General features: G+C 54.9%; 8 protein-coding genes across 8 annotated transcripts in view; 5 read left to right on the top strand and 3 right to left on the bottom strand.

Moving 5' to 3' along the window:
• GMORB2_7284 (ZnF C2H2) overlaps positions 1-6,436 on the top strand; it is a gene marked incomplete at both ends in the record, with an annotated part of 11,504 nt that extends 5,068 nt beyond the window's left edge. The window contains 2 exons of the mRNA XM_035469249.1: positions 3,862-4,010; positions 4,200-6,436. Of these exons, the coding sequence (XP_035320944.1) occupies positions 3,862-4,010; positions 4,200-6,436 (2,386 nt within the window). The remainder of the gene's footprint in view (positions 1-3,861; positions 4,011-4,199) is intronic.
• A 2,240-nt stretch (positions 6,437-8,676) lies between these two features.
• Positions 8,677-11,616, top strand: GMORB2_7285 (acetolactate synthase I/II/III large subunit; the record flags this gene model as incomplete). Its single annotated transcript, XM_035469250.1, has 5 exons — positions 8,677-8,825; positions 8,933-9,019; positions 9,100-9,167; positions 9,309-11,000; positions 11,588-11,616. 5 exons carry the CDS (start codon positions 8,677-8,679, stop codon positions 11,614-11,616), a joined length of 2,025 nt encoding a protein of 674 aa, XP_035320945.1.
• A 1,242-nt stretch (positions 11,617-12,858) lies between these two features.
• Positions 12,859-13,905, top strand: GMORB2_7286 (uncharacterized protein; the record flags this gene model as incomplete). The annotated part of the gene is made up of 1 exon (XM_035469251.1): positions 12,859-13,905. One exon carries the CDS (start codon positions 12,859-12,861, stop codon positions 13,903-13,905), a length of 1,047 nt encoding a protein of 348 aa, XP_035320946.1.
• Positions 13,906-14,393: 488 nt separating this feature from the next.
• On the bottom strand, positions 14,394-14,891 carry GMORB2_7287 (uncharacterized protein; the record flags this gene model as incomplete). Its single annotated transcript, XM_035469252.1, has 1 exon — positions 14,394-14,891. The coding sequence occupies one exon, from the start codon at positions 14,889-14,891 to the stop codon at positions 14,394-14,396; it is 498 nt and encodes a 165-aa protein (XP_035320947.1).
• Positions 14,892-16,391: 1,500 nt separating this feature from the next.
• GMORB2_7288 (uncharacterized protein) lies at positions 16,392-17,344 on the top strand (the record flags this gene model as incomplete). The annotated part of the gene is made up of 2 exons (XM_035469253.1): positions 16,392-16,672; positions 16,807-17,344. 2 exons carry the CDS (start codon positions 16,392-16,394, stop codon positions 17,342-17,344), a joined length of 819 nt encoding a protein of 272 aa, XP_035320948.1.
• A 631-nt stretch (positions 17,345-17,975) lies between these two features.
• GMORB2_7289 (uncharacterized protein) lies at positions 17,976-18,657 on the bottom strand (the record flags this gene model as incomplete). The annotated part of the gene is made up of 2 exons (XM_035469254.1): positions 17,976-18,113; positions 18,244-18,657. The coding sequence occupies 2 exons, from the start codon at positions 18,655-18,657 to the stop codon at positions 17,976-17,978; spliced, it is 552 nt and encodes a 183-aa protein (XP_035320949.1).
• Positions 18,658-23,993: 5,336 nt separating this feature from the next.
• Positions 23,994-24,298, top strand: GMORB2_7290 (uncharacterized protein; the record flags this gene model as incomplete). Its single annotated transcript, XM_035469255.1, has 2 exons — positions 23,994-24,078; positions 24,147-24,298. The coding sequence occupies 2 exons, from the start codon at positions 23,994-23,996 to the stop codon at positions 24,296-24,298; spliced, it is 237 nt and encodes a 78-aa protein (XP_035320950.1).
• Positions 24,299-24,682: 384 nt separating this feature from the next.
• GMORB2_7291 (Major Facilitator Superfamily) lies at positions 24,683-26,594 on the bottom strand (the record flags this gene model as incomplete). The annotated part of the gene is made up of 3 exons (XM_035469256.1): positions 24,683-25,299; positions 25,517-26,285; positions 26,415-26,594. Coding segments are annotated over 3 exons (1,566 nt in total), but the record flags the coding sequence as incomplete, so codon positions are not given.
• Between the last annotated feature and the right edge of the window lie 275 nt (positions 26,595-26,869).

Consider the following 26,869-nt stretch of genomic DNA (forward strand, 5'->3'; position numbering starts at 1 on the left):
GAGAGAGAGAGAGAGTGAGAGTGAGAGTGAGAGAGTGAGAGTGAGAGAGTGAGAGAGAGAGAGTGAGAGAGAGAGTGAGAGAGAGAGATGGTGAGAGATGGTGAGCGTGTGTGTGGATGGGTGTGTGGATGGGTGTATGGATGGGTGTGTTGGTCGCAGACGCTCTACCGCCAAGAGGAACGGCAGTCAAGGCATTGGCCAGGCGGGAGAAGGATGAAACATGGCCTGGTTGGGGGCGCTGTCGACCAGGGGTTTGGCATCATCTGAACAAAATGCAGGGTGCACAGTGTAGTATGTACATGTACACATCTGCACGGATTAATCTGTAATCTGTACGTACTCCACGGTCTTGTATCCGTAGCACTGCTGCGATGGTGACGACAATGGTTTGTGAAGAGAGGAGCGGGGACGGTGGGTGGGTGGGTGGGTGGGGGGGTTGGTTTGCATAGACGAGTCAACAAGCTGAAACATGTGCAACTCCACCACGAACAGGCCTATCTCAGATGTCCATGGCAGCAAGAAGAAGAAGGGTTTGATGATGAGAGAATCATCCGAACATCGAGATACAGGTGGGAAGGAGAAAAGACGAAGAAAAAGAGCCACGGTCGTTAGGCCCGAATGAATGCGTACGTCTTGTGGACGGACTGTACACCGTACACCGTACAGAAGACTAGGCCCACCTTCATTTCCCGTGACAGGGAGTCTGAGGGAGAGAGGGGAGAGAGGTGTAGGTATGTATGTACACCTTCAGCCCTCTCGAAAAGAGAGAGAGATATAATATAAATTCAATAATTATTTTACTTAAAGAAAAAGAAGTACGAGTATCCATATGTAGCTGGAAGGATCCTGTTTCTTTTTTGTTCAAGGGAATACAGATATGAGCATACGTACAGATGTGAAATGAGACCAGTTCTATCAGCCTTCTCGTGCCCCCTTGCTCATGCTCGTAGTCATCATATCCTCTTCCCCTTCATCTTCCTCGTCTCTACAGACCAATACAGGACACGTTACAAAAAAAAAAAAAAGGTATGGTCTGCAGCTCACAAAACATGCACGGATATTGACGAGTAACAAAAAAAAAAGTCGTAATTGACGGGGGGAAATAACGATGATGATCAATCGGCATCTACGGATAGACTCTCCTCTCCCCCCCCCCCTCCAGATCAAGTTTTTTTTTTTTTCCTTTTCTTTCTAGTCTACTATTAAATTGCCCCGAACGTCTGGCTGGCCACCCCCCCCCCCCCCCCCCAATATCTCATGACCCCTGAGCTTCTAGAAGGAAGAAGAGTGGAAACAGAAGGAAAAGGAGGAGAAGAGCGAAAAAAAAAAGTCTGATATTGACAGGGCCGGGCCGCGGTTGTTGTCGTCATTCGATTATGATTATTTTTCGTTTTAATTTCGACACTAGGAGTCTAGTCATCTGTACAGGTACGGAGTACGGTGTACGAGTGATAATACCTGGAAAGAGAAGATGAATGAATCTTGACCGAGTTGCTGGTGGTATTGGTTGCTGTTACTACGAGTACGGGTACGCATACACATACACATACACATACACATACATACATATATATGTATCCTGTGGTCTAACGTATGAATGTATATACATATATATACATACATATATTATATATATATATATGTGTGTGTGTGTGTGTGCGTGTATGTGTGAGTGCTCGTACATATATGTAGTATTTCACATCGGACTACGTGTAATCAACCCAGCGACAGCCGTGGGTTCTCAACGGAAACTCGACTCGTTTCCATTCTCTCCTCAAAAAGAGTGTCATTACCAGATAACCAACACCTGAGTACTCGTAGAATCATCGACGAGAAAAAGTTTCTTCAGAATTTTTTTCTAAAAAAAAAAAACAAGACAAAACAGACAGACAGAATACGAGATGAGTAAGACGCTGTATTACTACAAGTACAAGAATCACTCGAGATATTACTATTACTAGATGCTGCATCACCCCTCCTCTCCTTCAAGTATCGCTACTCCGGGGTACCCTGGAGGCCACTTCCTGGCTGACCGCCAAATGTACACGTGATGGTGTAACGGGCAGAATAGCCACCACCAGTCCTGTACTCACGACATGTCCTCACCACCATTTCTCCCCGAGAGAATCGCTCGGAAGAGTAGGAAATCATGTATCTGTACCTCTCATATCCTACTGCAGGGGATTATGAGCAGGGGCCAGATTGGGGGCGGATACGTAGTGTATGTGCTAATATCTCCTAGCCAACCGTACCTCTTCTGTACCTGTACCTCGTCGTACCTCGTCGTACCTGCCCTATCTCACTCTTTCCCTCTTTCGCTCCTTTTCGCTCTTTCCCTCCTCACACACACACACAATCCACCTCACCCTTCCTTCTTCCCCTCTCTCTGTTCCGTACTCTGTACCCTCTTCATTCTTTCCTCTTCTCTCCCATAACCATCTGCCTCACGAAAGGTACACGGCGTTTAAAAAAAATGTACACGATGTGACCGTCCAGGTGTCCAGATGGTGAGGGGAGTGAGTATACGGTGAGGTCAAATTTTCGTTTCTTCTTCTTCTCTTCCATCCCAAGTCAAGCTGCAGAGAAACGACATGATACTTACATGTACTAATAAAAGATTGATCAGGTTGGAACCATTAGACCGTCTGTCCCGCCATGGGTCGGTGTCGTGTTGCCCCGCCCCGGCTCCTCTCTCGTCAATTTACGAGTACGTCGTGATACTCCCGTAAAAAAAAAAAAACACAAGTTACTCGTACTCTGTACCTCTCTCTCTCTCTCTCTCTCTCTCATCAACCGAGACTCATCAGAAGAGAAAACTTACTTGTACTTCAACAGCGAGCAATGGGTTGCTCGTCCCCACCCCCATGGCGGATATCCCTGACGCTGGCAGGCCACAAGATCCCTGATATCTGCTGCTAAATCCTTGTCCTGTCCTTCCAGAAGTCTTCTATTATGACCCGCTTGTTACTTTTTTTCTTTCTTCTTCTGTCCGTCCAGTACGCAGTTGCGGAGGAACAAGTTCTCTCTCTCTCTCTCTTCCCTTTATAATTGCAGAGTGGTCAATACTGCGTATTACTACTGCCTATTCTGTGACCCTCATGCACCCTACCACATCCATCCACACCACCCACACCCACACCCACACCTACACCCACACCCACGCCCACACACCCTCCTCCTCCTTCCTCTCCTCTCTCTTTCTTGTACAGATTACAGACTTAATACCACCACTCCACCCATCTCAATCTTTGCTTTTTCTTTCTTTCTTTCTCTTCCCTCTCCTCTCTCCCTCCATATCCCAACGGGTCCATAATCTGTCACTCTTTCAGCATCCTTATTCACGCCCTTTGACGACGACCGACGAACGACCTATAACCATTCTTTCTCAACTCTCACTTCCATTCATCCTACCAACTCTCTCGACGTATAGCTCACTCGCAGGTTCGGTGAGCGGAATTGGAGGCCAAGAAGAAGATTAGAAGAAGACAAGATAAAAAAAAAGGAGTCTCAGAAAAAGAAAGCGAGAAGGGAAAACGCCAGCAGAAATAATATTCAATCTCTGCCAACCATATCGTGACGACGACGCGCCTCAGACGAACAGAGTACCCCCAGTGGCTTTTTGGGTCACCTCAACGACCAGCAAACCAAGTTCACACTCTTCGGATCTTCTTACTGTCTTTTTTTTTTCTTTTTTTTTTACTACATTTTCCTCCGGTGTCATCTCCCTCTCGCTCTCTTACTTCTCTTACTTCTTAATATTGGTGGTATCATCGCTCGTACTTGCCGTACTTTTTTTCCCCTCCTTTTCTTCTTTCCCCTGCCTATCTCTCTACTCCTTGCGCCCAACTGCCGTCGCTCAAGGCTTGCAGGCATGTTCACCATCAGGCCTCCGTCCGACGACAATGTCATTCAGCCTCTGGGGGATGACGATCAGCGTATCCTCGTTGGTCTCACTCACAAATATGGGGTTTCAAGTCTCATGTGCGCTTTGAGTGCACTGGGAGGGTCGTGTAAGTGTTGCAGAAAAAAAAGGCGAGACATGGATTTGAAAGCAGGAGGAGGGGGAACTAGAAGAAGAAGAAGAAGACGTCGAGAAGAAGTTTTTTTTATAAAAAAAAAACTAGTGAGGGAAGGAAGGAATCATGACAACAACAAAAAAAAGAAAAAAAAAAACTAAAAACTGACACGATCGAATACAGCTCGCGCCTCCACAATATCGGCCACTACTCTGCTCAGCAGCACCAGCGCCCCCTCACTCGTCTGGACCGCCTCCGACGCCGCCTCCATCCGCACTCAGTCCACCCGCGAAGGTCCCCTGGTATCCATCGCCGACACCAGCTCCCTTTCTGATACCGACTTCCCCGCCGTCAAGCTGCCCTCGGACGTAGCATGGCTCGAGTCGCCGGCCACCATCCAGTCCCCCCCCGTCCAGACCCAGACCCCGGTCGGCAACGCCACGGCCGCATCACCTCGCCTGGCCATCCCCACGCTGAAGAAGTATCAGTGCCCCATGTGCTTCTTGGACCGCAACCTGGTCGAGTTCGGCCGCAAGAGCGACTTCAAGAAGCATCTCAACAACTTCCACGGCACCGACGTCACCTGGATCTGCCGCACAAAGGGCTGCCACCTCTCCTTCGCCACGGAGCGCGCCTACAGCACCCACGCCAAGGAGGCTCACAAGATGGACGCCCTGCCCAGCAGCGCCGCCCGCACCGAGCTGTGCCCGCAGCTCGTCTTCTCCTGCGGCTTCGCCAGCTGCAAGGACCGCGTCTTCGAGGCCGCCGCGCGTGAAGACGCCGCCGCCAGCCGCGACAAGTACTTTGAGCACATCGCCAAGCACTTCGAGGACGACTTTGATGTCAACGACTGGGAGTACCGCGTGCAGATCCAGAACCTCATGCGCCAGTCGCGTGTCAAGCACACCTGGAAGACGGGCATATGGCCCAAGGAGCGACGCCAGCAGCTGTCATGGAAGCCTCGTTCGTCGGGAGACCTCCGTCGCATGCTCGAGGCCCGCCACCTCGGCGACGACATCTCCCAGCTTGTCCGCCTGGCCTTCATCCTCGGCACCGCCCCCTTCACCTCGTCTCGCACCCCGCCCCCGAGCGAGATTGACCAGCACTTCCAGCTGCCCTTCCGCAGCCAGTGCCTCCTCGAGACGGCCGAGCCGCCCGCCAGCAGCACCGCCGGCGACGACGGTCCGCCGGCGACGTCGTCGTCGTCCGCCTCATCCATCATTGGCAGTGCCACCAAGTCGCGGCCGCAATCCATGTTCCGCCTGTCGGGCCGCCGCGTCAAGCCCGGTCGCAACGCCCGCCCGTCGACACCCGCCAGCACCATGTCTGGCCCGCCTCCCACGTCGACACCTTCCGCCTCCTTCCTGAGCTCGGCGGCGTCGACGTCGTCGGCTCCCGCCGCTACCATCGGCGCCGGCGCCGACACGTTCATGTCCGGTGAAGCCGACGCCAGCTCTGGCCCCCACCCGGGGACACCCATCGTCATACCCGGCGAGAGGAGCCTGCCCGCCGACGCCCCCGAGTTCATCCCTCCCGAGGGCGTCACCAGCATGCTGCCGAAGCAGGAGCCGCAGCATCAGCACATCCAAGCCAGCACACCGCTGACCATTGATACGCCCCTGAGCATGACGTCGGTTCCCGATTCGCCGGCCATGTACGCCATGACGCCCCTGAGCGGCAACGGCAGCCATCAGCACCAGCACCAGCACCAGCAACATCACCACCACCACCATCTTGACGAGCCGCACAATGTCTACTCCATGTACGGGTCTGCTCCGCCGACGTCTGTGCCCGACGATGTGCCCATGTCACCCTACGACCAGCCGATGAGCCAGGTCGAGAGCGACCACCACGCGGCGGTCGAATACGGCGAGATGATGTATGGATGCACGCCGGCGAGCAACGCCTCCGCCTCGACGATACGACCGGCGACGCCGGTGCCACACAAGCGACCAGTCTCCTGGAGCCGGGTAGGCAGCATGGACGACATGCGTTCGGTGCGGAGGTCCTCGGCGTCGATGGGCAGCGCATACGGTAACGACTCTCCCATGTCAGTGGGCCACACGGACGTCGGAGTTGGCGGCATCCCCTCTCACGGGATGGCGGGGATGGTGCCCGTGTCGATGGACCAGATCCCCAACGCGTACGGCGAGATGATTCCCCCTCACCCGTCGGCCTACCACTACCAGCACCACCACCACCACCACCACCAACAGCAACAGCAACAGCAGCACCAGCACCAGCAGGCACCGACGTCGATGCCAGCAGGTACAGAGTGGGGCGTACCGATGAGGATGGGCCAGGAGCCGCAGGTCGGTTACCATGCTCAGCAGCAGCAGCAGCAGCAGCAGCACTACCAAGAGGGACCTGACATGTCATCCATGACGACGTTCTTCTTTGACGACGAAGGGAGGTTGTAATACTGTAATACTGTTGCGGTGTTGACGATGCATCCTCTCCATCGATACCCCCCCCCTTCCCCCCCAACATCAGACATGTCTCTTTACTCTTTTTAATATTTTTTCTTATATTCTTATCATTAATTCCTGGTATATGTATAATAATTTGACCATGACAAGACGAGCATACAGCAAGCGAGGCTTGTCGGTTTTTCTTTTTTTTCTTCTTTTCCTTTCTTGGTTTGGTTTTGGGGTTATTCGTTTCTTTTATAATCTTCTCGACGTCAATTGTCAATTCCTTGTCAGCAAAGTCTTGTCCTTTTCCTTTTTTTTCTCTCCCCCCCCCCCNGGGGGGGGGTGCGTGGTTTGCGTTTGCGTGTATGTAGGAAATTTCAAGCTGCTGTCGTCCAAGGCGCAAGAAAGACAGTTGACACACTCAATGACCACTGACAAGGAGCTCCGTCAACGTTCGATCACGGACGGCAGGGGAACACTCGTATATCACAGGTGTGACTATATCCGATAGGAGCGAACAAAGAAATGAAGAAGAAAGAATTAATTTTCAAAGCCCCCCCCCCCCCCCTTCTCTTTCTTTTTTTCTTGTCGTGCTCTCTTCTTCTCATCGGCTTCTTTATATCGTACAGCCCCCATTCTCATCTCCTTTTCCAAGATACCAACCCCCCCTTTCTATTTACTCTCTCTCTCTCTCTCTTTTATCCTATCCTCTTCTCTGCTCCGACAAGAAGGGATTTTATCTATATCCTATTTTCCTTACATATCCCCCCTCCCCTCTTCTGGTCATATCCCCTCCCCACTTTCCTTTTGAAAGCTGGTTTTATCCCCCCCGTATCATGATGGGCTTTGGTTGGTGGGCAAACATGGCAGTATAGATGGCGTGTGTTTTTTTTTTTTTTACTTGTTTCTCCATGACTTGAAAACAATTTACTTGATTCCACTTACTCTAGAGATGTTTGTGTGAGAATGATTGGATATGGTCTCGCTCACCTAGCTGTACGACTTTTCATGTACATGGCATCATACGATGGTCTTTAATACTTGATTTGATAACCACGTCATGTCTAGGCGGTGAAGGATCCATGTCCGCGCCTGATAACGAGCGGGACCGGATGTGTCTATGACGGGCGAAGCGAGAAGGACCCCCCCCCCCACGGTAGGGCCGCCGGAGGCACGTACAGAATAATGTGTACTATATAATATATTTTCAACGTGTTTTGGAATCAGAGTCAAGAGTAGAGGCACAGAGCAGGGGCAGACCTGTTTTAGTATTATTGCGGCTCGGGACAATTGCCAGGGAGTTGGGAATTTGGACCAGAGACGATAGCGTGGGAAGTGGAGGTGTGTGATGTGGGGAGGGGAGAAGAAAAAAGAGGCGGGTGACGGTTGCTATCGGGAGAATGTCGGGTTGGTCTAGTAGAGGTGGTGGTGGTATGACAAGTGAAGGAGAGAGACTACGAGTAGAGACTAGAGGAGAGAATAGAGCAGAGAGATGAGAGGAGAGGAAGGATAGATGAGGGTAAATGATGCAGAGAGAGGAGGAGGGGGGGAGAGAGTGACAAGAGTCAAGAGTCAGAGGCGAAATCGGCGGTTGAAAAGAGTCACGTGGGAGTCATAGAGAGCCGAAGAGGGACGGAGTAGAAGATGATCCGAGATGAGTGGGGCAAAAGTAGGAGCGACAACGGCGGTAGCCTTCTTGGCCTCCTCTGGACTTGGGAATTTTTCCCCACAACGTGGCTCAGTGGGACAGTTGCTGATTCGTCCCTGACAATCTAATTTTGCCCCTCCCCGACGAGAAGGGTAAGGGGAAAAAAAAAAGTAGAGATTTTCTTCTTCTCTTTGCTTTTCTCTATCGTGGTTCTTTTTTTCTATTTTCTTCTTCTTTTTTTTTTTTAATATCTTTTCTTTTTCTTTTTTTTTCTCCCCCAGTGGTCGGTCGAATCTTTTATTTCTGTTTTGTCATAACTACACATCTATCTTCCTCGCAAACCCCGGTCACCCTTCAACCCCCCATCCTCCACCCTCCACATTGAATTGAGTGGGTGTCTTTCCTGCCTCAATTTTTTTTCTTCTTTCCTTTCCTCCTTCTCATTTCTCTTCTTCATCACAAGACATATACAACACACCGCCCGGGAAAGGGATCCGCTTGGAAGGAGAGAAGATTTTCTCGGGAGAGAAGAAGATTGATTGGGAAGAACAGAAGATTGCTTGGAATTGGAAGAAGAAAAAAAGAGACCGAAAACAAGATGCTCCGAAGCCGTCATGCCTCGAGGGCCATCAGGTCCTTGAGTGGTCAGACGAGGAGGGCCTTCACTACCACCAAGGCTGTTGCTGCCATTGAACCGCCTAGGAAGACGCCTGCTTCTTCGAGGAGCCAGACTACTACAGCTGCGTCGTGAGTCTAGTTTTCCGTCTGTCTGATTCTTTCGAGTGCTGCCCGAAGGTGTGGCTGACCGTCTTCTTTCCTCCGCCGATGACAAGACACATCCGCGATGCCCCTAGCCCGGCCTTCAACACCTCGGTCACCAATACCAAGGATCAGAGCCATGTTCAGCCCCTCCAGTCGCGCGAGCCTGAGATGGACGAGTCGTACGTTGCCGACGAGGACGAAGAGGTGGATGGTACGTCGGGAACAAGAGGAACGGAAGAAGCTGACATGGCGTGTCTAGATTCATCGGCAAGACCGGTGGAGAGATCTTTCACGAGATGATGCTGCGTCAGGGTGTCAAGCACGTGTGTGAGTTACTGCCGCCCCTTGGTCTGGGTTACCATGACTTTTTTTTTTTTTTGCGCAATGTCGAAGAGATGCTGCGAAGATCTGCCCCTCCAACTCTGAGATGGTATGCTGATGAATAACACATCTTCTGTCCACGTCCAGTCGGCTACCCTGGTGGTGCCATCCTCCCCGTCTTCGACGCCATCTACAACTCAAAACACTTCGAGTTCGTCCTGCCCCGTCACGAGCAGGGCGCCGGCCACATGGCTGAGGGATACGCGCGCGCGTCCGGCAAGCCGGGAGTGGTGCTGGTGACGTCGGGCCCGGGAGCGACCAACGTGGTGACGCCGATGCAGGACGCCCTCTCGGACGGCGTGCCGCTCGTCGTCTTCTGCGGCCAGGTGGTGACGTCGGCCATCGGCAGCGACGCCTTCCAGGAGGCCGACATGACGGGCATCTCGCGCGCCTGCACCAAGTGGAACGTCATGGTCAAGAGCGTGTCGGAGCTGCCGCGCCGCATCAACGAGGCCTTTGAGATCGCCACGTCGGGCCGCCCGGGACCGGTGCTGGTCGACCTGCCCAAGGACGTCACGGCCGGCATCCTCCGCCGCGCCATCCCGACGGCGACCAGCCTGCCGAGCCTGCCGAGCGCCGCCACCCGCGCGGCCGTCGAGCTCAACAGGAGGCACCTGCAGGCGTCGCTGAAGCGCGTCGGCCAGCTGATCAACAAGGCCAAGCAGCCCGTCATCTACGCCGGCCACGGCTGCGTCGTCTCCCCCGGCGGACCGGAGCTCCTGCGCGAGCTGGCCGACAAGGCGTCCATACCGGTGACGACGACGCTGCACGGCCTCGGCGCCTTCGACGAGCTCGACGACAAGTCCCTGCACATGCTGGGCATGCACGGCTCGGCCTACGCCAACATGGCCATGCAGGAGGCCGACCTGATCATCGCCCTGGGCGCGCGCTTCGACGACCGCGTGACGCTGAGCGTGCCCAAGTTCGCGCCCGGGGCCAGGGCGGCGGCGGCCGAGGGCCGCGGCGGCATCGTCCACTTCGAGATCATGCCGAAGAACATCAACAAGGTGGTGGAGGCGACCGAGGCGGTCGAGGGCGACGTGGCGACGAACCTGCGCGGGCTGATGCCGCACGTCGAGGCGCGCACGGTGGCGTCGCGGCCGGAGTGGTTCGGCAAGATCGGCGAGTGGAAGCGCCGGTGGCCGCTGTCGCACTACGAGCGGGCGGAGCGCACCGGGCTGATCAAGCCGCAGACGCTGATCGAGGAGCTGAGCGAGCTGACGGCGGACCGCAAGGACAGGACCTACATCACGACGGGCGTGGGCCAGCACCAGATGTGGACGGCGCAGCACTTTCGGTGGCGCCACCCCCGCACGGCCATCACGTCGGGCGGGCTGGGCACCATGGGCTTCGGGCTCCCGGCCGCCATAGGCGTGCAGGTGGCCCGGCCGGAGGCGCTGGTGATCGACATCGACGGCGACGCGTCGTTCAACATGACGCTCACCGAGCTGGCGACGGCGTCGCAGCACAACATACCGGTCAAGGTCATCGTCCTCAACAACGAGGAGCTCGGCATGGTGACGCAGTGGCAGAACCTCTTCTACGAGGACCGCTACGCCCACACGCACCAGACGAACCCGGACTTCCTGAAGCTGGCCGAGTCGATGCGCGTCCAGAGCAGGCGCGTCGTCAAGCCCGAGGAGACCAGGGAGGCCCTGCAGTGGCTGATCGACTCGGAGGGTCCGGCCCTGCTCGAGGTCGTGACTGACAAGAAGGTTCCCGTCCTTCCCATGGTACCTGCTGGTTCCGGACTTGATGAATTTCTGGTCTACGACGGAGGTATGTTTTTCTTCTTTTTTTTCTCCCCCCCCTTCCTCCTCTCTTCTTCTTCTTCTCCAACCATCTATGCAGTTGCTGACAGACAAACAGAGCAGGATAAGAAGCGCCGAGAACTCATGGTGGAGAGGACATCTGGTCTTCACGGGAATTAAACATCAGTCAACAACACTATGAGGATATATATATATATATGTGTGTGTGTGTATATATGTATATATATACATATTGGTCATTGCTGCCGTCATCCTTCTCGTCTCTCCCTCCTTTCTTTCCAGGAGAAGAAGGGGGAGAGGAAGGAAGAAGGAGAAGGGGGGAAGAGGAGAGGAGAAAAAAAAAGGAAGAGAGGAGAGAGAGGATGGTTGGAAAAAAAAAAGCTTCGCATTGACCATTTATATCGTACCATGCTAGTGTAATTAATCTTTTCCATTTTTTTTCCATTCTTCTCTATGAACTTGTGGCGTCCCCCCCCCCCCCCTCGTTTCTCTCTCATCATTCCAAGGATTTTCGACATGTATCTCTCTTGCATCATCATCGTGAAGGTTGTGAAGTATCGAGAGAGTGAGCACGACAGCTGATCGGTACTCAAGGCGAGCGAAGCGAGTACAAGTCCCGGTAGGGCCGCGGGAGGCGTAATGACGGATCTGGAGATGATGAGCTGTAATCTGTACCTCGCAATCAAGATTTGAGGATACGATGGTATCGAGAGAAGCGAGGAGAAGCCGCCGGTAGGCCGCCGGTAGGGACGCGGGAGGCAACGTGAGACGGTAATAACCCGACGTAGGTGGATGGATGATGGTATCACAACTGATATAAAAGGTGGTTGTGTGCAGAGATGGTACGATGGATTAGATGACGAGTCAGTTTTGAGGGTTACGGAGCGGCCGTGCATGTACAGGTACGAGATGCTATGGAGCAGCACCATCTATGATGGATCTATCGAACTATCAGGGGTGAGGGAGAGTTGAGGGAGAGCTGAGGGAGAGCTGAGGGAGAGCTGAGGGAGAGTGAGTACGGATAGACGGGAGCGTAGCAAGGAGTGGGCAGTGATAGACGGTAAGGAACAGAGATGTAGGAGTAGGGAATAGAAGTAGTAATCAGTATCATCATGCAAGATGTACTATGAATAGACATGATTGTGGTAAAAATACTAGTAAAGATACTAGTAATAATCAAAGAACAAGAAGCAAGGAGTCGACTACGTATAAGAGGTTGGGAAGTGGCTGGATAAGAGAGATTTATTAATCAACGGATCAGACAGAGGAACCGATCCCTTAGCAGAGAAACAGAAAAAAAAAAAGAAAAAGAGGGAAAAAAAAGGCAAGGGAACAAAGAGAAGAGAGAGGATGCAAGGATTACGGTACGACGGGCGTATACGAGCTGCAGGACATTGCGTGTAAAAGAGCGTGGCTGGGACCCAACCACCAAGAATTCCCAGAGAAGAAAAAAGAGCAGCTTGGTTCTCCTACACCTTTTCGTCTCCCGATTTCCCATCTCTTGTCAGAGTTCCCATCTTGGGATTTCCAACATTCCAGGAAGCTCCCCCTTATTTTTCCCCCATAGCATTTTCTGCAGCATTTTCCCCCTCGATTGAAGTGCACCTCTCTCTCTCTCCCTCGCACACACACACACACACACACACACTCTCTCTCTCTCTATATATATATATAGATATATACATATTCTCCTTCTCATCATGGCCTCTGCGGCTGTCCAATCCCCCAATCGAGGGGACGACCCCGACGCCGCCGCCCGAGCGGTGCGCGAGGCCAAGAAGGCGTTCCGCGCCCAGAAGGCGACGCACGTCTCATCGTCGACGGTCACGCGCGGACGCGACGACGGAGACGACTCTTACCTCAGCATGGAGGAGTCCGACCTAGGAACGAACGACTACCTCGGCGGCAGGGGGGGCAGTCCCGGATCGCGCAGCCCGTCTCGACCGTCCACGGCGGCCCGGAGCGGCGCTGCGCACGGGTACTCTCCCTCTTCCGGCCAGGCCCGACCGTCCTCGTACGCGGCCGACGACGACCGACGCTTCTCCAGCTCCGGTGCCAACGGCGGCACCAGCTCTCGATACAGGAGGGGACAGACGACGTCGGGCAGCGGCGGCGGCGGCGGCGGCGGCGGCGGTGGCAGCAGCGGCGGCGGCGCGCACCCTCCCTTCTCTGCATCCTCCGGGCCGTGGGCGGGCAAGGCGGCGGCCGGGACGGCAGCATCCTCGTCGCGCGACAAGGCGCACAGGAGCAGCCGCGCCGCACCGCCGCCGGCGACGGGACCTTCGACCATCACCGAGGCCAGCGCGAGCACGAGCAGTCCCCGACCTAGGCACCACCGGGCCCCGGCGCCGCCCGAGACCTTCGTGCCGCCCTCCGACCTGGTCAGCCGCCTGGAGAGCCCGTCCATCCAGAAGTCGGTGCTGAACCCGCTCGAGCGCAAGATAGCGGAGTATCAGCGCCTGATGGACGAGGCGCAGGGTCAGATGTCCCAGATGGACGACGAGCTGCGGGCCCTCCAGCAGCGCAGGCTCGACGCCCAGGACCGCTACCTCGAGGCCAAGAGCAAGCACGACGACTACGAGAGGCAGCACCAGCACGTCAAGGCCGCCCTGAGCGGGGAGCTGGGCCCCACCGCCGCCGCCGCCGCCGCCGCCTCGACCTCGCAGGCGGCCGGCGGTGTCGGGATGGCCGCCTCGTCCGCTCACTTCCAGGATCACCGCGGTCCCCCCCCGCCGCAGTCGGCTGCCGGCCCTGCCGCCAGGAGGTTGCGCCATGAAGACGACGACTACGACGACGACGACGACGACTACGCCAGGAGGCCTCTGAGCCATCAGAGCCGTGCCAGCTTCAGGAGCGGGAAGAGGACGGGTACCATGGACAGGATCCGGAAGAGTCTATTTGGGAGCTTCTAGGAACCGTCCAGCCTTGTGCTCTCGTCCTCGTCTCTCCCTCTTCTTCTTCTTCTCTTCTCTTCATCCTGTCTTTTCTTTTTCTTTCTCTTCTTTCTATACATTTCTTTATTCTGAGGAGAGGGCGTGGCTGTCTAGAGGGAAAAAGGGGTATCATGTGTTCTGGAAAAGGTATGTATAGTGATACCTGGTTACGAATTAAACGTCACGTCTTTTTTTTTCTTCCTTTTCCATTTTGTTTCTCTTGTTTTTTCTGTCCCATCTTGGCTGGACTTTTCTTTTCCTCTCTTTTTTTGTCCTTGTCGGATATGGCAGATTTCCTTTGTTGTCAAGGGTTTGATCTCCGTCATTCTTCTGTGCTTCGATACAGACATTCTTCTGGGAGATTCGACGCATACAATACACTATTATCGCACATGGAACAGACTGGAAGATGAACAGAAAACCGTGAACCATACAACAGATACAGAAACATACCGCAAGCCTTCCATCTACTCGGTACCCGCCCCGGCAGGACAGTGCCCAGCCCTGCATCCCTCACACCTATCCGCCTGATGAGGCCCCCCCGTCCTCCGCCCATACCTCCTCCCCTCCCCGCCGCCCTCCATCCTCACTCCGCACCACTTCTTGAGCCGGTACGCGAGCCTGTCGACGTACGAGCCGTCGTCGAGGACCAGGGCGGCCACCTTGTCGCAGCTGCTGCACCGCTGGTGGAAGACCTTGGCATTGTACCGTCGACCCGGGTACATGCGGATCCGGACGGCCACTCGCCGGCTGCCCCAGCCACCCTGCGTGCACCGGTCGTTGCGGCACCGGAAGGAACCCATGACGTTTGTGTCGTAGCTGAAGATGTGGCCTGACTCGTCGTCTCGGTCGTAGAAGGAGACGCCCAGGTCGTTGGGTTGCGTGGCCGAGACGACGTCGTCGTGGAGGGAGGGGTACATGGACCATGATTTCTGCTTCTTGTTTCTCCTCTTATTCTGTGCCATCCTTCTTCTTTTCTCAGTCCTCTGAGATCCTTGATTCTGTCTTCTTCTTCTTCCTCCTCCTCCCCCGCTTCTTCTTCTTCTTCGTTTGAAACTTGAAGCTTTGAACTGTTTGAAAATCGGAATCTTGAATGGCTGATTTACACACGACTGCATGATCCTTAGAAGGAAAAATGCCATGATATATAGCTATATGCATACTGTCACCTCCCTCCCACTTCCATCGACGTCGCGCATATTCCCGTCTGCATCAGCTGCATGTTCCCCCATGATTCGTCCTCGTCATTCTGGGTTTCCTCCATCAAGATACATGTACATACAGGATGCAGCCGGACTGACAACATTCCGGGATCGTAGCCGTGGTAGCGCGAGCCTCGTTTGGGCCGACATGCAGAACCGGAAACTGCTCAGGTCTTTCCTTGGTACCCTCCTCCCCTCCCCTCCCCTCCCCTCCCCTCCCCTCCGGTTATCTCTAACACGTTCCTCTCAACACGTTCCTCTCGACCCGATCCTCCTCCTTTCTGTCTCCCTTCTTTCGGAACTGACCTGGTGGGTCCCGCAACTGGCTGTCCGGGGTCCCCCCTCCGTGTGGGGTCTCGATTTCGGTGAAGACGGGGCGGGTCGTGACGGGATGAGGAGGTGATATCAACTATTACCACTTCTAGTATATGTCGAGTATATATCGAGCATCAGCGCTATATTTCCTCACTGACCATCACCGCATCTGCACCTATGCAGAAAGTCCGAACTGTCATGTTTGCCAACTCTTCATCCTCGTCTCTACGTCGCAGAAGCGGGGAACTGCCAAAAGCTTCAATCTTCCCAACTTCATGTTCAACTTGGCATGGCTGGAATGGAGTATGCGATGAAGTATTCACCACAGGACACGTTTCCCCGCATCATCTCCCTCTTCCTATATCTTCCCGGAACTCGAATCATCTGGTCCCTCACGCGCAATGCCATTCGTAGATGATGATGCAGTCCCCCTCCTCCATGGCCAGTGCAGGAGGCACGGCAGAGGACGGCACCCTTGACAGGAAAAGTCGTAAGACCTGTCGGTGGCTTATGCTGCAGCGAATGTCTGGTTGGTCGGTTGGTCGGTCGGTTGGCTGGTTGGTCGGTCTCTTCTATGGACAGACCTCATACGGCTGTGACCATGAATGTTGCGTTGGGGGGGGGGGGGGGGGGGGGGGGGGGGGCGCGATCGAACCCCGCTTTCATAAGATGGTCTCTTTCTCGACTTCACGCTCCCATGACTTAGATGAACTGTGACTTCGATAAGACGTGTGAACGCCAAGGCGAAGAAGACTCTCTCAGACAGGGAAACCGAGGAGACATACTCGAGAGGCTGAACCGCGGAAAAGAAGAGAGAGATGAGGAAGGATGATGTCCGTCCCCATCCAAGCCTTGACGTCTGCCCGTCACGGGAGCGGCGTCTACAGCAGCTTCAACTCGGCAGCCCCCCTCCGTCCCGGAGACGTCGACACCCTGATTGGGCGCAGGCTGACTCCCACGCCGGCCCACCTCGACCGCGTCCTGTACGTGCCTTACCACTCGCACACGACGGCTCATCTGCCCCTGTACGATATCACGGACGAGTACAGGGCCACCGTCGGCGACTCTCCAGTTGGGGGGTCGGAATTCAAGCTGAGGCTCTGCGTGATGAGGAAGCCGGCATGGAACACCTTTGACGCCCGGGTTGCCTTTCACGTTGATGTCGAAGCTGATGGGTCGTTGCTGGCTGTCGAGGAGAGATGTCTCGGTATAGGCCACAAGGTACATGTGTATGCTTTCCTTTTCCTTCTTTCCTTCTTTCCCTGTCTCCCTTCGCCCCCCTCTTCTTCTTCTTCTTCTTCTTCTCCTTCTTCTCCTCTTGATAAGACCGTACATTGGCAAGAGATCTGACCCCTCCCACTAGACGGCTACCATCTCACCCTGCTGACGAGACTACCATACAAGCCACGACGCCGGATGGCAAGGATGAGCGCCAGTACTCCGTCCAGGTCACCTGCCCCGTCCCGGGGAGGCAGAGGGGCAGAGTCACGATTCAGTACCCGTATTTCACCCTGACGCGGAGCGATGCCGGCCCCGCCAGCGTGGCCGCCCCGCTCCAGTGGCAGGCGTACCCGATCGAGAAGGGCGCGCTGTGCTACCTGCTCGTCGACACGAGGCTGCACGCCGCGGCCGGCCAGGAGACTCCCGCCGACGAGGCCGTGCGCGCCATCTACCACCACGCCGGCATGGAGGACGAGCTGCCCACCCGGTACAGCGAGGGCGTGCTCCTGCTGCCCCGTGGCCAGGGCGGGGCGCTGGACACCCTTGTGACGTCTAGTCTGCTCGGCCTCCTGAGGTATGACAGATCTTTTGCGAGGGTCGCCGGGAGGAGGCAGTCTGCTGGACGGTCCAAGCTGAGCAAGGTCATCCGTAGGGTTCTCGGGGATGGGGTGCGGACATGATGCTTCACCAGTCTTTTACGTGGTCTGTCTTTTGACATGGTCTCTGATGTGGTCTTGTTCCTGAGCACTTACTTAGAAACCTCTATACGAGAACCACACCCCTATCCTCCCCGCTCCCTCCGGTCTCGGTCTGCTTACTTCGAGTGGTGGTCCGATGGCAAAAGGATGGAGAATGCCCCCGTTCGGTTATGAGTTGGGAAGCTAGTTGGCAGTGCACGTTTTATATACATCAACATGCTTGATTATATCCGTATTTACAATTATCCATTACATCGTGAAGCCATTCCAAGACCTCGGTATTCTCCTCCAACGTCGTCACCACCCTGGGCTCGGTGCCGGAAGGGTTGAACGCTGACGGTGCTGGACCCGAGACGGCAGCATCGCGTCGTCGCGTCGTGAACCGTAGCAGCGGACTCTCTCAACTCAAACATGTACCACGGGGTGTACTCCAGACATCCATCCGATGTCGAGATGGAGAGAACGAGACCTATCATGGCTCCAGGGATATGAGGAGGAGGAGATAGGAAATGCATGACGGCGTGCGCATCCTTATATAGGATGGGCCTGGCATCAGCATTTGCCGGCACACACTGGCGAGGTTCCATCCGTCTGGGCCGGGGAGCGGTAAGTCTCATGTGCTGTCGTCGATCTGGATCCGGGTAACGATCCAGAGTTTCCGGTCGGCCGCGGGCAGTTGGTATTCGGTGACACTGGTTGCAGCGGATGACTCTTCTTCATCATCGTCGGTCTTGATCACCAAGTTCCTGGCCTGTGGAGTTTTGCGGAGTGGGGGGGGGCGAAGTCAGTCGAAGGGTCGATTTGTCCTTGCTTCTTGTTTCTTGTTTTTTTTTTCTCTTGCGCAGTCATTTGTCGTCTGCATCTTTGTGAGGAGTATCTACCTTTCTGACGATGGCCCGGGTAGCCGTCACTGTCAGGACGAGCAGCGAACTGATGGCGAAGAGGGCAGCGAAGAGGACAAAGGCGGGACTCCCGGATGTTTCCAGCCAGTCGAACCATGAGCTGTGGTGGTGGGTATGGACGGCACCCTGGACGCCGACGGTGCCGTCGCCGCTGGTCGAGGGGGGGACGGTGGTGGAGGTGGAGGAAACGGTGGTCCAGAAGATGGGAAGGATATTGGTGCCTGCCAGGGTGGTGGAGGGGTGCTTGAGGGCGTCGGCGATGTAGTGAGGGGCGTTGCGGACGGCGCCGAGCAGCGAGGCGTCCTTGTCGACGGAGTGGACGGGGGCGGCGGTGACGGTCGTCGCCAGAAGGCAGACCAGGGCGGTCGTGACGGACTGAGTCGACGTCTTCATCGTGCAGTAATATCTGCGTGGCGAGGGAGTGTCGAGATAGCCGGCGAGAGGAATATTCTCGTATGAAGCGGGTGAGGGAGAAAAGACCAGGAAGAGTGGAGATGTATATCCTTCTTATCGTAACGAAACAAGACGAGAAAGGGAAAGGATATATATAGATGAATCTTCTGGGGGAACGTAGATCGAAGAAAAAAGGGCTGAATACTGCAGAGTCTCGATACTCCCTGGAGGCCTTCTCGGTAGGGCCTCAATCCGACTTGGGAGGCCGTCCGGAGACAGGGGCGCAAGTATGGAGAGCAAGGTTCAGTGGTAATACTCGTATCGAACTCGTATGGGCTCCGCCCTCTGGGGAGTCACGGAGGAAAGGATGGAGAGAAGAAGGAGAAGAAGGAGGAGGATGATGATGGTGGAACGGATAGGCCGAATTCTGGTGGGCACGCCCGCACCTATGCGTAGAGATAGAATGCTAGCGAAGATTCCCGCCTCGTATTCTCGTATATATATTTCACTGCAGAATGCGTCCTTGCCTGTATTCCAGGGTCTATGGATACTAGAGACGAGATGGTCTAGTCGGTTCGAGTTGAGCGCTGATCCCGCCCCCGGTATTCTCGTAATATAGTGCAGAATGCGTCTTGGCTGCAATCCAAGGGACTATGGATACTAGAGACGAGATGGTCTAGTCGGTCCAGGTTGAGCACCGAGACTATAGGGCTGCCCCGTCTCTGTCTCGGTCCCTTGGGAGGAAGGGGAGTGGGACTCTGGTCTGGTGGTTGGGTGGTTGAGGCTGCTGCCGTCCGGGGGGAGAGGTTGGGTTGTTCGACGTGTCAAGGTCAGTTGAGACGAAGGAAGAGGAGACGAAGGAAGAGGAGGAGGAGGAGGAGGAGGAGGGGGGGGGGGGTTGTTCCGGCCAAGAAGAGGGGAAGATGATTCGTATTTGAAATAAGAGATGATAGTACTATTGTAGTCCATAGACAAATGGAAGTGGATCAGAAGCGTTGTTTTTACTGCTTCTTGCTTCCCTCAAGTTAAATCACAGCTCTCTCTTCCCCATCTTTGTTGTCGACTGAACATGTGCGTAATGATGCAGCTGGATGGTGCAATATCACGACAGTATTGAGCAATTGAGACAACTAAACGGGAACTTGATTACAGATTACGGATTACGGGTACGTACATGTCCGTACATATATGGAGTTAATATATAGCATTTCATAGCAATAATAATATTACATGTAGTGAGGGAAGAGACGTATTATTCCTAACCGTTCCGTACACGGTAAGGCGGACTGCACATCCCCTGGTTCCCCCTTGATGGCTTGATGAGTATTACGGAGTGGTGTGTATTCTGTACATGTGCGCGGAGTAATCTGCAATCTGTATTCCTGTACGGATTGGACTAGGAGTCTAGAGACTAGGACAGAGATACGAGTCCGTCTCTAGAGTCATCAATACTCTCCCTCTTTCCCCGCTGCAGCTAAACTGCCGAGCTTACCAGGTCGCCTCTGGTCAGAGACTCGAGGGACCCAAGAGGTCGAACGCAAAGAAGGTCGGATGGCACGATTGACGCGATACTCGTCAGTCCATCTTGACCGTCCTGTTCCCTGTTGTGCTCTGATCCCCCCCCCCCCCTCTCCCAGTTTCTATCCGTATTGTTGCTGGTATGAGTACATGCGAGCCTGCATCGAGCTACGATGCAAGTATTCTTACTCCGTATTGCATATCGTATAGTACGGACTACATGAACCAACGCAGAGAGAGACACGCATTACGCACGCGACCTTCTCGTCGGTGGCCGCCCTGCGGCCCGATGCGCCAAGGACGACGAGGCTCCTTCTCACAGTCAAGGTGTACGTACCATGCGGCCCCTGGTTTGGACAAGCCCCAGGTTCCGAGCATACGAGTAACAAGTAAACGAGTACATGTCATACTCCGTACTCACAGCAGTGTCCACAATTACGAAGAGCTGCAATTCGTCCAGGGGGAGGCTAAGCCGAGGAGATTCATGCCGGTAGTGGGGAACTCTCTGTTTCCATCTCTTTTTTTTTTCTCCTCTTGAAGATGGCATGAGGACAAAGACCGAATATCATTTCCCCTCCCATCCTAAGACAACTTCGAACCTTGGTCCTCGGGTGATGAACAGGAACCACTCCGAAGGCACATGATTGCTTGCGGTATCAGTTGTCATTGTCAAGTGGTACGCAGTAGACTATGAGCATGCAAACCATGTATTATAACGTGAACTGAAGACAGACAAGAGAAAAAGGCCTCAGAACATGAAACGTGCTATATGGCGTTATCAGGTGCGTACGACTGTCGAGTACGTACGTACGACGTGGTATTATTCACATTATGCAGTCGGTAGATTATCAAATATCACATCACTACCCCGTACAACTCAAAAGGTCTTGATATCGCAATGCTGCTCATGTTGCATTGATGCCAATGGCGTTGCCAAACAGCGTTGCGCTATTGGGTTGGGAATCACGACATGTACAGTATCGCTCCTACATCAGTCGTATATTATATACTAATACCATACCGATGCTCATCACCAGCTCAGCACATGTACAGTCCGTTGTGCTCGGTCTTGTTCTCGACCTTGTTCATGCATATGCAGGTATCCCCGAGAACCGTGATTGGAGAGGACATAGTACGAGTATATCATAATATAAGAAGCTACACGGCGCGCGCGGCAGATCAATCATTCCATCCCGTACACCCAGACTAGCCGGTAATGATGATCTCCAGGCACTTTACCACTATTGGACCCTGGTTCTCATGACATGTTGATCTGTCTACCGGTATCACCTGCAGTCTTGTACAGATCAGTTCACTGGAGACTACGGATAGAGAGTGTACGGGTACATATGCAGATGGAGAGTATAAGTCCTCTCAACTCCTGCCGCCCGGGACTTGGCGGTGTCGACTCGGACGTCTGATCGCATTGCCCACAATCCGGACTGCCTCCCTAGACGGAACGAAAGGCGTCAGAGGAAGGCGCCTGGGTCATCGTCGCTGTCGTCAATGACTCGAGAGCCGTCTTGGCGATCCCCTGAGAGAGATGGCAGCGTGCATTGCTCTCCCTTCTAAACGCCACCTCGGTCCCTCGCATCTTCTGACGAATCTGCTGATGTACCGTCTGATCCTCTGCCGTTCACTCATCCCACCTGCCCCCTCGTAGTCAAAGGGGATCTGGGACGTCTAGACCGACGGGACTCGGCCGATGTCTCGGTCGTCCACGGGATGCATCATCGTCACCCGCTGCCAGTCCGGTGTGGCGAGTTTCCCCTCCTTGTGACGGCGACATCTACCATCATCCGCGCAAATATATTACACGCAGGACCGTCAGTCTCTCCTGGGCGAACAGCTGAGCCGTCTCGAGACATTTGGCGACACAACCGGGCGGCGACATGCTCGAACACAAACCCCCACCCCCCGACCATCGAACTGTCACCATAGAGTTGTACGTGTAAAGGTAGATGAGAACGAGTCTCACCGACTTCCAGCGCAGACTGTCATCGCGTAACCGTGACCTTCACCCGTACTAGGTCTCTGCCTCGTCAGAGTCGGGCCTCGCCGTGTTAGCGGACGGCCGGTCGGTGAGACGGTCGAGCGCCGTATCTGTCCGGGGGCCGTCGTCACGGGAATACCGCTGTAGAGACCACCATATACGGCCTGCAGGCGACACGCGGACACCTGTTTACCGGGAAGAGTGCCTCCTGCGGCAGCATGGGCATGGTGCTGAAATCCGTGGGCAGTCTACGCGGGATGTGGCGGCGCGCCTCGCAGACGGAGGGAGGTGATCTCGGTGCGCAGTGGGAGATTCCCCGACTTTTCGGAAGAGGTGATCAGGCGAGAGTCGGATGACCGAACCAGGTAGAATCGGCTGTCGGCCTCACCATACAGATCACACGGCCGGGTGTGGCTCGGGATGATGCCGGCGCGAATGGCCGTACCGTACTCGCCACTCTCTCGCCGGCTTCTGCTGAGATTGAGAGCGACGTGACGGGCGTCGTACCCTAAGCATCAGTCTGCGTCGCGACAAGATGGCCAATGTCGGATCGCATCCCTTTAGACGGGGAGAGTCCGGTCGACGTGGTCGAGGATGTCGTGGGACGGGTGACTCACTCGGCGTATAGCCTCCTGCTGACCCCACCCAGGCTGCCCGGACGGACGGGTTCCCCGCCCTCGAGGAGCCCTCATGTGGAGTGAGAGTCCGGAAGCTGACGATCCCGCGATCCAAGGAGGGCGAGCTGCTTGTTCACGCAGACGAGTCTACTCTTTGCATGTCTCCCCCTGCCGATGGAGCATTTGCAGCGATTCGCTCTGTAAATCTACATGTTCTTTCCCTTACCTGGGCGCGCCCTTCCTTGGACAGACGGGACCGCGGATGACTATGTCCACTGGCGAATGGCTCTGCCATCCGTTGGCAGGGAGGACGCATCCAGAGGGGTGGATGGAACAGACAGATGGGGCAGACTGACTCACCGGCTTGCGACTTGTAACTTGTACCTCTGACCCTTGTATCATCCCGGCCGGCCATATCACCCTTCTTCATGGTCTCCGACAGTGTACGGGGCATGATCGGTCTGTGCTGCGGCAGGCTATATGATCTTATTCCTACTCATCACCTTGAAATCATGCTGAGCAGGCGGTTGACGACGGCTAGGAACTTGAGCGTCACATTGGTTCCTGATTTGGCAACCATCTATCATCAGCATGCATATCTTGTGTAGAGCAAACCTCCCCCGTCTTACATCGGATAGTCCCACAGCTCGTAGGTGCAACGCACTACTACCGTCGCATATCGGAGATCGAGTCACACGCCGAGAACACCACCATCTTCCATGTCATCTTTCGAGGAATCAAGTCATCGTTGGTGAAGCTTGGGGAGTCACAGCACGTGGCAAACCTCCCCCTCCACCACTACGAGGAACGAGGAGCAATACAGGTAAGCAATACTCATCCATGCCGAGAACCCCGCACCGTCGACGCCATGGACCCCATCCTTCGACACTATCGCGTTCAGCTAGTCAGCGCAGAGGCTTGAGGTGTCAGCATCCACGACGAGTCGGTCGGCCTTGGTCGGGTATCCCGAATGACTTTGATGACGCCCATTGCTGGATCATGACGGGAGTCTCTGCTCAAGGTCTTTATAAAGAGTTGTGCCACTCCTTCCTGGCGTCTTGAGATGCCTGTCTATATTAATACACCCATCCATCCATCCATCCATCGTCAGCTGGTAATTGGCCGTCACAAAGGGCATATCGACAGTATACACCGATAGATCACAGATGCGCATGACTACCACCCTACAAGACATTCAAGTACACATCATGTCGTCTTCCAAGTCATCGGTCGTCTCCGATACCGCCTCCCAGGTTACACTGGCAGACAATGCCTCGACCTACTCCAAGACCGGTAAGTACACGTCTTGTCCCATCCTGTCCCTCAAACGCCAGACTAACACGCCAAAGACACATTGGTAGATGCACCCTCTGATTCCAAGAAGCCCAGCCTCCTCAATCTCCTCCGAGGAAACTCACCACCGAAATCGCCATCGCCTAGCCGACCATCCAAGAGCAGTACAGATCCATACAAGAACTGGGAGGCTCGGTACCAAGCAGCGAACTTGCGGTGATTGGACGGTCTGTCGAATGACGGCCGTTGGTGATTGCCATTGCCAATCGCCCTGTAACATGGGGGGGGGGTGATTGAGGGTCATCAAGAAGTCTGGCTTTGACACAGGCAATGAGGGAAAGGAAACAGGAACATGGAAACCCAGTAACATGATCACTAATCGACATCGAAAAAATCTATCAATATATCGAGGAACATGCGCATCCTTCAATCTGGCATACGTCCTCTTTCTATCCGAGTCATCATAACGTCCGTTGGTATAGTATTAATTCTCCCCTCGCTTATAAAACTCCGGGCAATGCGAATGCGTCACAAAAGCAGCAAAAAAAAAAAAAAAGACTCTTCCTTTCTTCCAAGTTGCCTCCCTCCCCCAGCGTACTCACCGAGTGTGGTGGTGAACGTTCTCCCCCCTGAGCTCGGCGGCGGCGGCGGCGGCGGCGGCGGCGGCAGTCCGATCCTCCTCCAGCTGGGCCTTCTCGTCAGCCGTCAAGCCAGACTTAGCCTTGCCCATACGCACGGTGGAGATGAGCAGAGTGCCGACCCCGGAGAGTGCAACGCCGGTCCAGAAGCCGATGCGATACTGCTTGGTTATGGGCACATTCTCCTCGCCCTGAGACAGGATGGTGCTGCTGACGGCCAGCTCACCGACTCCTAGCCAGAAGGCCATACCCAGGTACAGGAGGGAGTTGATGACGCCCCCGGCGGCGGACTGCAGACGGTGTGGCATGGCCGTGGTGATGTAGACGTTTGTGATGTTGTAGGCCGTGTCGATGCCGATAGTGCCGCAGAGCATGGCGGGGAAGACGTAGGCCCAGTATATGAACGATAGCGAGGGGCTTCCGGTCTCCTCGTCGCGCGAGGGGACCAGGGCGAAGAGGAGGACCGAGATCAGGAACCCCCCCTGCGATATGAGCATCAGGATGCGGTTGGGCAGAATGTGCAGCAGGAAGCCACCGCCGACGGCGATGAACATGCCACCCACCGCCAGAGGGGTGAACCACGCTGCCGTCAGCATGGGACTGATTTTCAGGGCAGATTCGATGCTGGAAATATCTCGTTAGCTGGATAGTCTTTTTTTCCTTTACAATGATGCAAATACATGTATCATTGCATATACATGTATAGATATATATATGTGTGTATGTGTGTGTATATACTTAGTATCAGGGAGTTGCGACTTACTAGAAGCTCGAGTAGAACATGTACAGTCCAAACACACCGTAAGAGCAGAACAGCGCCAGACACAGGCGCGTCATGTACTTTGGGGTAAACAGCTCGGGCGGCAGCAGCGGCTGCTCCGACACCCAACCCTGGACGTATACGGCTGCGGCGAGGAATAGCACGCCGAGGATGAGCGTGACGTAGATGTACGGCGTCTTCCAGCCCTGGGGCGCGTGACCGCCGTCGGTGAAGGCGAAGACGACGAGGGTGAGTCCCGGGACGATGGTGCAGAAGCCCCACCAGTCCATGCGTGCGGCCGGATCGACGTCGCCCATGCTGCGCGGGATAGAGAAGTAGGCGGCGACGAAGACGAGGGCACACATGATGGCGCCGACCCAGAAGTACCACTTCCAGCTGAGGTACTGGGCGGTCGCGGCGCCGATCAGGATGCCCAGGTAGAAGCCGAAGCAGGCAAAGGCGCCGTACAGGCAGAAGACGAAGTTCTTCCTCGGGCCGGGGCGGTATATGCGTCCCAGGAGGGCCAGGCAGGCCGGCATGTAGGCACCCGGACCGAGGCCCTGCAAGGCGCGGCACACGATCAGCATGGTCGGGTTGCGCGAGAAGCCGCTGACGACGGACCAGATGATGAGCCAGACCAGACCGCCCAGGCAGACGGACCGTCCGCCGTGCTGGTCCACCAGTCGGGAGAAGGGCATCAGGAGGCACGCCGTAGTCAGGTTGATGACGGCCGCCGGCCAGGTCCGCAGCGAGTCTGGCATGTGCATGCTCGTGGCCACGGACGGGAGGACAATGTTGAATCCGGACACCTGCTGCTGTTAGCCTGCATGAATCACGCACCTGGCCTTGGTGAAACGTTGAGAAGACTTTGGAAAGAAGAGGGAGAGAAAGAGAGAGAGAGAGAGAGAGAGAGAGAGAGAGAGAGAGAGAGAACGCACAAAGAACTCGCTCATCATCATGGATCCGACTATGGAAAACACAAAGGCCGCCTCGGTGACCCACGTCGGGAGAACGGCCGGGCGTTGACGGCCCAGACGCTCAAAGTCTTTCTCGGCGTCGAGATCCGCGGACCCGGGGGTCGGAACACCGACGCCGACGTTTTCCTCATCTGGTCTCATGCTTTCTATCGGGGAACTGATTCTGTTGATTCTCGATCACCAATGTAAAGTCTGCAGTTGTAGTTGATCCATGCATGAGAAGGTGTGATACGAGAGAGAGAGAGAGAGAGAGAGAAGACCTTTTCTTTTTATTCTATTGTGGTCTGGTTTAGATGGAAATAAAACAGCCTTAACAAGGACGATAGACGGGAATAGCTACAGAAAAAAAGAGAGAGAAGAGGGAAAAAAAGAGGAGATCACCGCAACTTGACTCTTCCCTCCCCCCCCCCCCCCCC

Source organism: Geosmithia morbida (assembly GCF_012550715.1).
Source record: "Geosmithia morbida isolate 1262 chromosome Unknown scaffold_8, whole genome shotgun sequence".
NCBI classification, from domain to species: Eukaryota; Fungi; Ascomycota; class Sordariomycetes; order Hypocreales; family Bionectriaceae; genus Geosmithia; species Geosmithia morbida.